The 13,963-nt window shown below is 40.1% G+C and overlaps 1 protein-coding gene across 1 annotated transcript in view; it reads right to left on the bottom strand.

Annotated features, from left to right (window-relative positions):
* The window catches only part of LOC147747616 (ferric reductase 1-like), a 664,587-nt gene that overhangs the window by 195,632 nt on the left and 454,992 nt on the right, over nucleotides 1-13,963 (bottom strand). The window contains exon 8 of the mRNA XM_086936340.1: nucleotides 9,500-9,641. Coding sequence (XP_086792466.1) covers nucleotides 9,500-9,641 — 142 coding nt within the window. The remainder of the gene's footprint in view (nucleotides 1-9,499; nucleotides 9,642-13,963) is intronic.

The raw sequence follows: 13,963 nt of genomic DNA, 5'->3' as shown, positions 1-13,963 counted from the left end.
CTATATGCAAATCAGCTCTGACCCTGTGCCTCATGGGAACAGTCCAGTCTGAACTACCAAGCCATGTCTTTCCCAGACCGGAATCAAGCATCCAAGGACCGGTTTCTGGCTATCAGCCTTCATCAGCCTGGATAGCTTGACTCCAGTGGTGTGGAGAGCCTGGGACTCACGTCTGAGTATACCCAGCACACTCGGGGTGAAAATTGCAAAAAACACAGTTGATGGACAGAATGTAGAACAATGTCATACATTCACACCAGTACAAGGGTCTGGGACTAAATCCATCGTTTTTTGCACTCCACACCACCCTGGGTTAGACACTGGCTATATGCAAATCAGCTCTGACCCTGTACCTCATGGGAACAGTCCAGTCCGAACTACCAAGCCATGTCTTTCCCAGACCGGAATCAAGCATCCAAGGATCGGTTTCTGGCTATCAGCCTTCATCAGCCTGGATAGCTTGACTCCAGTGGTGTGGAGAGCCTGGGACTCACGTCTGAGTATACCCAGCACACTCGGGATGAAAATTGCAAAAAACACAGTTGATGGACAGAATGTAGAACAATGTCATATATTCACCCGAGTACAAGGATCTGGGCCTAAATCCATCGTTTTTTTGCACTCCACACCATTTGAAATATGAATGTTGTAAACAGAATTGAAGTAGCTCAAGAATGAATAAACCTCTGTTTGCGCATACAAGACATCTCAATCTGCAAGAAATGGCAACCCGCACTAAGGAGAATACAGAATCCACAATTTCCCCTAAAGGTATGAAAAAATGCTATAATTGCACTCATTGCAATAATGTAATGGAAGGACCATACATACAACATCCTCAAACAGGCAAGAAAATTAAACTCAGACAACAAACCAATTGTGACTCAATGTTTGTAATTTACAGCATAAAATGCCCTTGTGGAAAGCTGTACATAGGCAAAACAGAGCGGAAAATAAAAGTGAGAATTACGGAACACAAAAGTCGAATACGAAATAAAACCTTAACATCCAGCTTAGTAACCCATTGGACTGAAATGAAGCACACGATTCCGCAACTAAGATTTCAAGTTCTGGAACAGATTCAACTCAAACCTGATCGTAATAATCAAAATTGGTTATCGCGAAGAGAGATCTGGTGGATCGATTTTTTACAAACCCAAGCACCAAAAGGTCTTAACGACAAAATTAATATGATATGCTTCCTGTAATTATAGAAACTTGTTTAAAATAGAGACTCTTCACTATAGAGAGACCAACTAACATTTGAATACATTTTTCTCGTGGTCATTCTTTAAAATAAGAAATGTATCTCCTCAAATTTTGAGAGTATTCATAGACTGTATTAGCAACTCGCTTATTTATTTATAAAGCAAAATCATTGTGGTATATTTATTTGAACTATGTATTCTTATCCTATCAAGCATTACTTTTCCACAAAAACACTCAGTTCCATAAACTCTTTATTGGCTCATTTAAACTCGCACAACCCCCAATCTTATTCTTTTTTTAAAGATGCCAATTCGCATAGTTTATAGCTTATTTTCATTTTTGCTAGTAACAGTCGGATTATCACTACGAATAGGGGCATTAAGCCGTTCCACACTTTATAGTCCGTTGTTTATCTTTAGTGCCGGCATAACAAAGCGCCAGCATAGAGAATTTCACATCGCCAGCAACTTAACAGAGATAGTATTTCTTCTACCTCGTTTACCATCCGGGTCACTATCTTCGTAGTCCGTTTTTGATCTTTAAGTCCGTGGTCTTAGAGAACAACATGGAGGATCTATCTCCGGTCCCGCGGCTTGGACGTCGAGTGTAAGACAAGAGTTCACGGAGGACAGGTATTTATTCAGAGCGTCTTAGGGTCTCTCACAAAGTACCGCAACGTTTATTTTACAAGTTTAATTCTTCTCTAATTTCAGACGGGTAACGAGTTTCTAAACTAGAAGTCTCGGGCGAACCTCTATACGTTACACCGCACTCCTGTTCTTCAGGAACATTTCGATACCGCAGGTAATTGATTTTTGTAAACTAATGCACGAAAAACGTCACTAGGAAGAATAAGAGAATGACTTAGTTTTATTTTCAATCCTAGACCTGCGGCGATTTTCCCGCGTCTTTGAAAACATTTGAGACAGACAACAGAGCTCATAGAAACTCCAGCCTTTTATTATCAATTTGGAATTCAGGTACTTACTTTGAACCTTTTTCATAACAAGCACTCATAAACTTTCTTGACCATGAAATTAAAAAGGTCTTTTTTCCTTTATTCTTTGATAACAGTTTCTCAGCTGATTGGAAGGGAATACACAGCCAGACAGTTCCAAGCTCTGAAACATTTACGGGCAGTGTGAACCATAGAGGTATTCAATAGTCAAAATTAGGATATCTTTCATCATTTTCATTGGTCTTACTCTGTACAGATACATATTTACATTTTATTGTAGAAACCCAGAACGAGTTTTTCTTCCATCAGATGATCGACAATTTTTAAGCGGACATCACTTACAAGAACCTCGATAGATTTCTAAGAAACATAAAGGTGACCCCTTGCATCCTTCATTATTCAGCCAACATCGGTACCTATATTTCTCAGCCACTACAATATTTATATCATTTATTTTGCAGATTTCGCAACAGTTGCACTTACAGAAGTGGTCGTCCATTCTCTTTTTGACGAGCCCTGAACAATTAAAATACGGTATGAAATTAAGCACTGCTACATGTTTAATAACCTTATTTTTATCATACTTGTTGTGCATAAATAATCTTCTAAAAATAAGGGGTGAGACTAATTCACTTTGTCCCATTTCTTAAAAAAAAACCACAAACAGCATATATTTTCTCACTTTGTAAAAGTTCACATTGTATGATGTTAAAATACCAGGATGATGAATAACATGTTTTTGCAATTTATTATCTCTAGATGGTTAAATCCTATAAATAACACCACAATGTGCTGAAAGACAGATGATTAAAATGTTTATTATTTATGTCTTTTTAGTGCCCCTGACGAAGGGATTCAATCCCGAAATGCATTGGGAAATGAAAAATTATTATTTCATATAATTTATGTACGTGACTTGTGTATCAAATCAGTGATTTGAACTTGAACAACAAATGCATGAAAAAATATGGATTTTGAAACACAGAAATGAATGAATTTTGAAAAACAAGGCTAATCTACAAGAATAAATTTCATTTGGAACTTATTAAGCATTGTTTACTTATTGTGATTATAAAGGCAGATGGATTTCAGCCAAAAGTAGTGCGGATAGGGTCTAATGACGTCAGTCACTAGTATCAAGTTACTTTTTCATTGTGGAGATTGGCCTCTCCTTCCCTTCCAGCACACCCATTAAAGCACAGGATAATTATACTGAAAGGCAACAACAACGAAAACTAGGAGTGCACCCCACAACCCCACTTCATATATGTTCAAACAGTGGCATATGAATCCTTACTTTAAGGGGGAGGGATTGCAGGCAAATGTTGTGTGTCTTAAGTCCTGCATAAGCCATTGCATATGCACACAGACATAATTTGACTAGTTAAATGTGGAAAATAAATTCTTGAATTTAGTGGAAGACAGGAGGAGAGACTTAGAGTCCAAATCTGAAACTGTTATGTTATGTTATATGGGACTTTTATAGCGCAACGGCTACTCCAAAGGAGTGTCCCGGCGCTTTGTGCTCCAGACCAGAAAAAGACTGGAAAACATAACAGTAAAAAAACAGAAGCCAAAAAAGGTGAGGCGCACTAACCAGAGAACAGCCAAGTCTTTAGACCCTTCCTAAAGGCAAGCAGATTAGATGTGGCCCGCAGGGACAGCGGTAGGGAGTTCCATAGCTGGGGGCAAGGAATCTGAAGGACCGACCGCCCAGTCGGGCCCTTTTTATACGTGGCACCACCGCCAGAGCCAATGATTCCGATCTTAAGGATCGTGCAGGCCGGTAAAAGTCCAGCCTCTTCTGGAGGTATTTTGCACCATTGGCATGCAGGGCTTTATGGGCTAAGGTCATAGCCTTAAACATTATCCTCTTCCGTATAGGAAGCCAATGGAGCGATAGATCTTGAGAAACACCACAGGTGGAGTAGTGTAGAAATTGAACATGAGGTGAATGGAAATTTGCCCGCCTTGACCTTGGATTGGCAACATAAGGGAATGCTATATATGCACATTGATCAAAGTTATATATGTCCCTAACTTTTAGGGAAGAGCAAGTGTGAACATGTTTTCTGGGCAAGAGGGAAGAATTACATTTTCTTGGAGGAACAAGATATTGTGATTCCTAGTGCTGTGTACTTCCTACTAATCTGTAGGATGTGCAAGTTTGCTAGATAACAAACAAAGGGTTTGGTGACTTGACTGATTCCAGACACCCCCACAGGATATGTTGGCCTAGAGACCAGCTAGCTCACAGTGCCACTGTAAGCACCACAAAATTTACCAGGGAGAGAATGGTTTCTGGCAATCACTGAACATGACAACCCTGACCCCACAGGGATCATGGAAACAGTACAGAGCCATTCACAAAGTCACTCATGCTCACTTATTCTCAGAGAAGTATACAGAGAATACACAGTGGGACTTTTTCAATATGTTCATTGAACCAAAGTTATTCTTGCATAAAATATGTGTGCTTCAATTATTAAAAGACAGATGCGAATAAAAGTGATTACAAGCAACAAAAGTGTAAATAGTAGATATAGTTCTACCATGGTGCTAAAACAGTGTATACATACAGGAATATAAAACAAGGCAATAATCGAGCATACTCCTACTAAGCCAACCCTACTCTATGTGCACCTATAGAGTGTGTAGGCGTGGAGCCAAGAATCCCGCCAAGGGACGATCCAACCCCATTACCTGATGGGAGAAATTGAAGGACCTCATCTTGGTCACGAACTGGACACCCCTCAGGAGATGTCAGACCGATGTGTGGTGAAGTCTCAGCATTCAGGGACCCTTGGTGTCAGCTGAAGTGCCTCCTCTGCTAATCTATTGAGATGCTCGTCTGTTCTTAATAGAAAGCAGCCTTGCGATGTGCATATAGATTAGTGATGGAAGGGATATGTAGCCAGCCCTGTCGCCCCGTGGATGAAGATAGAGGCAGCATTTGTGCATAGTCCAAAAAGAGACCTTTTACATGATGTTCAGGGCATTGTGATTATGTTATGCGAAGCTAGATCTGTAAACAAGTTTAGCTTCAGAGAAACCAATCCAACATTGTTGCGCGCACAATATGTGCAAAAGGTTACTGCTGAAAAAAGAGGCAATGTAAGAAATTAGCTGCTTCGCTACATGGGCCTAACCTGGGAACATAACACTAGAGTGTACTTTATTTGTGGACAATATGCATATTTTAAATGGCCCCATGCATGGCATGGTACATTTCATATTGATATAGTTTTCGCAAAGATTTACCATGTGGAACATTTTAGTGATTGTGTATGGGAAAGGAAACTTTTTGGGGGGGCGGCGGGGGGGGAAGGGTTTTATATAGCACGAATTAGACCCAAAGGTATCAGAGTGCTTTACATGGGCACCAGTTGCTTACAGACGGACACATTTTTTTTTTGTTAGGCACAGGAGATTAAGTGATTTGCCCAGAATCACAGGATGTTAAGCATCCCTGCTTAAACTCGAAACCGGTTGCCCAGCTTCGAGGTCCGCCGCCCTAGCCTTTAGGCCACATACTCTACCCAAAACATAGAACTAGAAGAGGTGTAGCAGGAGCTATATTTGGTGCCATAATCCGATCAGAAGGGGGTATTGCTGAATGATCTAACAATTAGAAATCTGTCTATATTTGTGGATACATTGGCTAATATTGCAAATTCTTTATTACTTGTAAATACAGAGATGGTTGCTATTAGGCCTATGGTTTTACAGAACCAACTTTTATTAGACCTCTTACCTGCAATAGAGGTCAGAGTCTGCAGGGTGTTAAAAGTTCAGCAATGCTGTTCTTACATCCCAGACAAAAGAAAGGATCTGGAGAAATATATTCAGACTATATCTGGTTTGACAAGGATTTGAAAGAGTTAGATGTGACAGGTGCATTGGGAAGCCGTTGGCAATGTACTTTCTACTATAGGCAAATGGTTTGGAAGCTTGGGAAGTGGAATTCTGGTTGTCATTTTGAAACCCCTTTTGATAATTGCCCTTTGTGCCAAATTCCTACTTATGTTCTCTAAGGGATTTAAGTATTCACAGGTTAAACTGGGAGTGAAGAGGAAGAGGGCAGATGGGGAGTTAGAGGAGAGTCAGAGTAAATGTTATGATGACATGAAACGCCTGGAAGTCTTTAGATAAAAGATGCTGAAGACCACAAGGTTTTAGATGGTCTGTATGATAGTATCAGATATGTGCTCATGAAATGTAACATTATTAATGTAATGTAATACACTTGAATAGACACAGAAAGTGCCCTTACTGTTGACATTTATAGGTGTGTGCATATTAACGTTTTCCCTTACAGTAAAAACGAATTGTAATTCTCACATGTACCAGTATTTGTGTGGTTTGCAGTTCGTATGTATTCACAATATTTATCTACATAATACTTTGCATTTATTGAATAACTGAAAATGCATCCATTTGAATAGTGCTTTAGATTTATAATGTAACCGTATATGTAGCCATAATCGTGCATTAAAAAGTATACTATAATGCTTCCTGGACTAACTTGACCAAAGGCATTAAGCACTGGGATTTCTAAGTGCTTTAACTATAATGTGAATATTTTCTTTGAGTGCAATGTTTTTCACTCCTCTGGAGGTGCAGTTGAGTGAGCTCATAGTTGAAGGAAGACACATTGCGTGAAAAAGATAGTGGGGCTCATCAGAAGTATCTTTTGCAAGGACAGGGAATTTTAACAAACAAAGGGAGGACTACTATACTTGTGGAATAAGGAGATGGGAGGTCTAATGTGTGGACCAAAGAATGAAATCTGGAGTGAAGTTGCCAAGTTTTGTTGTTTGAAGATGAAAAATAATGAGACGTGACATGGGGTTCTCGAAGGTTCTTTTGCAAGTATAATTGATGAACGCGCTTTAGCTTGATTTAGATTCCCTTTAGACTCTGAGAGGTACAGATCTCTTTAGCAACATATCTGTTGTGTAGCTTTTAGAGAACTTCTATAGAGGTTCTGCTTTGCTGACATCTTTCTCTGCTTCCCTGACCTAAATAGGGTTTCCCTAATCTCTCTGTTTAGAATAGAGTTTAGTAGTTCTTTTTAGACAACCTAATGTATAGGTTTCTCAATTTCTCACAGGTATGCAAACAATTTTGGCACAAACAAAGATTGTAGGGGGATCAACTAGAATTGGAGTAAAGCATCTTTGAATATTGGCAGATTCCTAATGGCAAGTAACTGAGTGATAACGTCAGTTAGAATGCTAATGAATTAAATTATGTGAGACCTAAACATAAGTAAGACAATGCGAACTAGAAGAATGAAGACAAAACCTCTTACTTAAAAATCCTGATTACTGTAACAATCCACTATCAGTGTAATGCAGCAATGATTAATGTTTAATGTAGACTCCTTAAATATAGACAATTCTCTTACCGTGAGATGTCCAGTGACTCAAGTATTCAAAAAGAACCATCTACCCTACCCAGTCTTGGTGAATAACAGAATACTTCAGGACCATCCCGTCATCCACAACAATGTCTTCTTTTTACCAAGTTGGACAGGACGGCAAGGGTTGCACTTAGAATTAACATCACACAGAGGCATGTCATTCTTAAACTCAGGAAAGCAGTATGCTGAACATAAAATGCTTGACATATTCAAGTTAAAAGGGTTCCTTATTAATGATAGGCAACCAATGCATGGACTGCAGCACAGTTGAACAAAAATCTCTCAATCTGAAACAGAAATTCTTGAACAGCAGAGCAGTCTGAAGTCTCTAAAGTTGATGGACTAAGTACTGAGTGAGGCCCAGATATCACCAGTGGCATATTCAAACCATGAAAGCACACAAACTGCACCTATCCTTGTGGATAGTCTCTAACACAGAAACAACATGTAAAGTAAGCAATGATCATAGTAGCTTGCTGAAGTGGTTAGAAGGTTGATAAATCACAGCAGAGCCAGTAGGCAACTGGAAAATGTAAGTGCATCTTCATATGGACCTCAATGTTAAGCTCTTTAGGCACCTGAGCAGATACCCCAATGTCAGACTATATGAAACCTATTCACCTCAATGACCCCCAATGCTATGTCATCCAAGAAATGTTTGCAGTCAACTCCAGTGGTATGTTATTTGTAGGAAGTGCTTATCTAGCTGAGTGTACCTCTACAAATTGAAAGATATGTCTGTACAGAACAGATCAGGAAGCATGTTCTAAAAGAAGTCTAGTCACTGCCCTCTTTAGTGCTAAAGCAGACAATTATTGATGCTTAACACCTTGCCTGCTGCCTTGATTCCTTCCCGGTGCTGGACATCCCTTAACTGGGTTGTGGTCATGACGGAACCATTCCGTCATCAGCACAGCTCAACCGTGACTGATGACGGAATGGTTCACCAGCATCGAAGGGGTTAAGCGTAACAAGATGACAAGCATATAAACCGATTACCTCAAAGGCACTAAAATCGGGTTATGACAGCGTTAGGTAAATGGGGCACACTGGCAGAATTCAAATTCATTAAAGGAGTAGTCATCAGGAAAAGGATGAAGCAGATGGGCAGAGCAGAACATCTGACCTTTAATGAAGTATGTAGGCCTGGGCAAAACTCTGGGAGTTACAATAAAAATCTGAGATTCTGTGGATTTCCTCGATTGGGCGAAATAGGCACATTGCACTTTGCATGCTGTGATTTATTATCTTGAGCTCATTCCATGCAAAAGAATTAGTGCGAAGGGCACCACACTGCTCCAGAGGGCACAGCTCCTGGAGTTAATTTTGCTGCCGCTTGAGTAGACTTTCTTCTCAGGCAGAAGCTTTCTGACTGTGAGCTCTTGCGACTGCCCACGTTGGAGAAATTTCACCGAATGCCCTCCTAGCGACTGAAAATCATGCTAAGGGATGCCAAATCTCGCTTGCACTCACAGACTTTTCATTTTAAAGCCACACTAAAATTTGGCTTGTAACATGGAGTCGCCAAAATTCTGCCAGCAGAAAGGAATATATTGCCTATTCCTAAAAGTATGCCAAGCAATGTAAGGTGTGAATACCCTATATACATATTTTATATCTAAAGCAGCAGACATAAATGACTAGGACCTGGAGTAGTCTGCTTTGGTCTTTCCCAGAGATGAGGTACCATTAGTCCAGAGGAAGGGTAATTACACGGAGAAACAAAGCAAATCCATGGCTTGCAATACAAGAGAAATCGTTTAGGATTCAAATGCCTTTGTAAGAAATAAAACACTAACATTTAAATGTCTAAGTTAGCCAACTTTATCTGTGTACATGAACATAATATTTCCGTATTAAGAGTGATAGATCTTATTCAATTATAACCAAATATTGCAATTGCTTACCATTCAGTGAAGGTCCACGAGCCAGAAAAATATAGTATAAACCGTTAGAATTCCCATCTGGCGTTGTGATGATATTTTCTGTGCTGAAGGAACATTTGATGACTCCACTTTCGAAAGAAGTCACGTTTCCAGGTACAGTGGTCTGAAAACCCAGGAGACATTACATGAAATAAAGGATCTGTGTGCATATCCCCATTTAGAGCACTTTGCCTTCTATCAAAAAGTCAATTCATGATAAACATTTGTGAATTGGTATTTCGTGGATGAGGTGCAAGCTTTACAAAGGCAAAGACAACTAACATCTTCGCAATTATAGGAAAATTTGAGTCAGTGACACTGTTCCTTAGCATATTCTCTAAATCCTGCTTACCCGTTCACACCAGTGACAGGGCTAGATTAGCCTGGGCCACTTTGCTCATTAAACTACGAAGACCTACATGGGGTGTGTAAAACTATATGTAGAGTTATAGAATCAGGTCAAAGGCAGCACCAGCTTCTCCATAATTTCTTTTGGTATCAGAATAAATTGCATGCACCAGGACATGCTCATAGTGTCAAATCTACTATCAAGAAGACATACTACCTTACACCAACGTTTTTCTTTGGTTGACTCCAGGTATTTGCTCTCTGCTTCTGTCGGAGCTCATCTGCCACACTATCCGAGTAATCTGTCTTTACTGCAAGTGTCTTTCCAGTCTCCCCGGTCTTTACTATTCTGGGCATTTTGAGGGTCTAGCACACGATCTACTTCATGGCACTATTGTTCACGTTGACAACCAGACAAGACCGATCTTATTGGAAATCCTCATTATGCTGGTAGAATGTTTTACCTTTCAAAGGTTTTGAATATCACACAATGTTTAAGCATAGCACAATGTCATCCAGGAGCATAGTTATCAATGATGCACCAGGTGCAGAGGCATCTGCTTAACAGCTTTTGCAATTTGTATATTTTATATATACCCAATCAACAGTAAAGCATCCCCTTTTGTCTGGCTTGCACTAGGGCCCATAAAACCCTTGCAAACATGAACAGTGCTAGGAGTTTGATTATTGAGAATTCCACTTGTGAATTTCCACAATGAGTTTTTAGGTCTCGCCTAGGCAGCGCTTGCGCTCTCTCTGCGAGACATGTTGTATTCAGGATATTTATTTTATTTTTATTTATAAAGCTTTGGGTTTTAAAGGCTCTGCCCATTTTCAAGGACAGCCCCTGTTACACGTGTTGTTACTCCGAGCTTGTGAGCACTATTTCCTTCTTTACCAGTGCTTGTGGTTTACACAGCTCTGTTGTAAACAAGGCTTTAAATCTTGTTCTTATCTTGCCACATTTCCTGTGCATTCAAAGACCCAGGTCTGTTTTGAATGTGGATTATTTTGGCTGCAGCTGCCTTCCCCTCCCTCCTGCATTTGAAACACACGGCCTGGTATCACGGTCCCTGCCTTCCTATGGATGCTGCCGCCTCTGTCTCAGGCTCAACAAGCATTTGCAATGTAATCGGTCTCTCATTTGCATGAGTTTGAGCTATAGGTATGTTAATGACAATACATTTTATGTATGTGTTTGGGAAACCTGCAAGCTGTGCGTAAGCACGCACTTTGCACTTATGTAGTAAATGCGCCTCTTTTACTGCCAGCCTTACTTCTTTTAAGCAAGGACTAAGAGTACAAAGTGCTTGTTTATACTTGAAGGTTTTCAAAGCACGTAAATAAAATACATTGTCATTTACAATGCTAATAGCTGGAACACTCGCAAATGCGAGAGCTATTGCATTGCAAATGCTTATTTTCTTGTTATGGCTTGGCTATGTCTTCAGGTTTACTTTTATGATGCACTTTTAAGAGGAAGTGAAGTTTCTAAACTTCTGACCTTGACAATGACTCGCTCTAGGACCGAAATGTGTTGGTTGTTCTGATATAGATTTAAAAACAAGCAATGGCAAAGCCAATAGGTTTTGCCTATGCGAAATGTATTGGCTTTGTCAATTTTTTTTTACCTGTTGCACAACAGTTGAGCTGCTATGTAACATAGCTTAAAGTTTGAAAAATTGATGCTGGGCGCATCATAGCACTTTTTTTGTTTTACTTTAAGCCATGTGGAACAGAAGCTAAACTCCTGTGCAACATGTGAAAAATAGACAAAGGCAAAATAATTCGAAAAGGTGAAATCTATTGAATTGCCTGTCCTTGTTTTTATTTGCAAGAGATTTTGCAAAACCTAAAAATGCGCAATGTAAACACTAGCGCTATTGCTTGCTGTCTAGCGTTGTTTCAATTACCTATTGCGATCCACTCTCTTCACACCCCCATTTTGTAATATGATTTCAATCAGACAAAATTCTGTTTTACGTACAGCATCTTGTTTGAAATGCTCCCCACTGACAATAGAGGACACTCTGTAAAGAACTCCAATGCTCCTGCAAAGAAGTGTTTAGATCATTTCAAAATGTTTGGCACGCAAATAAATCCGTATTTTAACGTTACCCCTTTAAATTCAACAACCCTTATTTACATGACCTGTTTCCTTGAAACTAATTTATTTGAATAATGTTGATCAACTACATACTGGTTCATGATTAATTTTTCCAGCCCAACACTGCAACGCGTCATCCCAGATGTTGTCATGAGAGAATCGCATACACTGGGTGAAGTTTCTAAACCAAAGGGAAAGTGTGAATACACATTCTGTATCCCTACGCCTTTGTTCTGTGTAATTCCAATCCTTTCTTTTTTTAATATATTTTTATTGGTTTGTTTCTTACATAGACAGGATACACATAAACATACACACCCTGGCCATCCTAGACAACTCAGACCCCCTAACCCTCCTCACAGCTAACAAACAGCCACTAAAAAGGAACCCAATATTCAAGATAACAAGAAGTGCCCTCCTCAAGGTAGATCAGAAACTAGAGGTAAGCCTAAAAAACTCGAAATGGGTGGCACTATGGGCTAACCCGAAAATAAAATACAGGGGGTAGCCCTTGGATATAAAGACGTGGAGCACGCTAGGCCTCTCACATCCAGCACACCTAGAAGAGGAAGGCAATTCCAATCCTTTCTAAAGGCCCAAAGGAGTTTCTAGCAAATCTTGTCCCAAGATGCGTCGTCATACATGCCAACAGGACCAACTAAGGCGGGAGGCTCCTAATTTTTGTAAGGAAATTAATTGGATTTGTTTTTGCCGTCTCTTGCCGAAAATTGCCATTGCCTTAATGTGTGTCAATTAAGGACCCTTTTATCTTTAAAATAATACAACATAATAGCCTCCAGTCGGTTACGTATGGTCCTTGGTCATGCCTAGTGCTTTAATAGAAATATAAAACTGCAGGTACCCACTGGTCGAAGTACCTGTTTGCTCCTGAGAAGTGCCTGTACTCTCCTATTTAATACATTGCAGAAGTGCTGAGAAGTGCAGGTACTCTCCCTTTCAAGCGGAATAAGTACCGGACAGTACTTGCCCATTTAAAGCACTGGTCATGCCCTCAACTCATGCAGATTTTGTAGTGTAGTTCCTAGTTTCCCACTAGGCCCTGCGCATTGGAATAACATAAACAGTAGTATCGACGTAGAACTGCGGATATTCCAGGCCTCCACTGACTATGCTAAACTTAATTGGGTTGTGTTACCAACTAGCTCAGAGGTCACTGGAAACTTTCTTCTCTGCATAGGAAGTGATCAGCTTCCTTGGCACAGACAAGAAGGGATTCAGTTTTCCAACAACCGTGCAACATGACAACTTTGCTCCTCAGATCAAGAGTCAATTTCTAGGGTCGTGTGAAACAATAGACATGTATTTCACTCAGTCAGTCTAGTGCAGTTTACTTTCACGGTATGTAGAGAATAGAGAGACGGGCGTGTATCAATAAAGGTTAACATTTATTGAACAGTCTTTCTTCTCGTACAAGAGAAATGTATTGCCACAATTGCAATAATTGTTATTATAAAAAGTACGTACAGTAAGATAAGGATTGCGAAATAGAACTGTAAAAGCATTGATATGGTTTCTTAGCCATACAATGGTTTAAAAGTAATAAAACATATATACAGTCATATATACATTAGGCTAACATACTCAACTGGTGCTTCTAACTAAGCCTACCCCAGTGTGCCTGACCTAAGCCTAACACGTGAAAGGGGAGTAAGTAAGTAGCTTTAAGTTAAGTTGGTTTTGCCAAGGTTTGTTTCAAGAATTCTCGTCTAAGGGTTTAGTCAACACCATACCTCTGAATAGAATGATGGAGGATTGGTATCTCCTTCAGGGGTCTCTCTCGATATCCCAGTCACCCGCGAAGGTAAACCGGAAACGCCAGGACTGGATTTCTCTGCACAAGAAAGGCAGCGGCTTCTTTTCAGTGCGTCGAGGAAGGAGGGGGGACAGCGTCCGCGGGCAGCTGGAATCTGCTGGATGTCTTCGCAGAGGACGGCTGTTCAGCTCCTTAAGCGTACTGCACCATAGTTCGC

The sequence above is a fragment of the Lissotriton vulgaris genome, chromosome 1_1 (assembly GCF_964263255.1).
Source record: "Lissotriton vulgaris chromosome 1_1, aLisVul1.2, whole genome shotgun sequence".
Taxonomy (NCBI): Eukaryota; Metazoa; Chordata; class Amphibia; order Caudata; family Salamandridae; genus Lissotriton; species Lissotriton vulgaris.
Note: the sequence above shows the minus strand (reverse complement) of the source record. Positions and strands in the feature narration are given on the sequence as shown.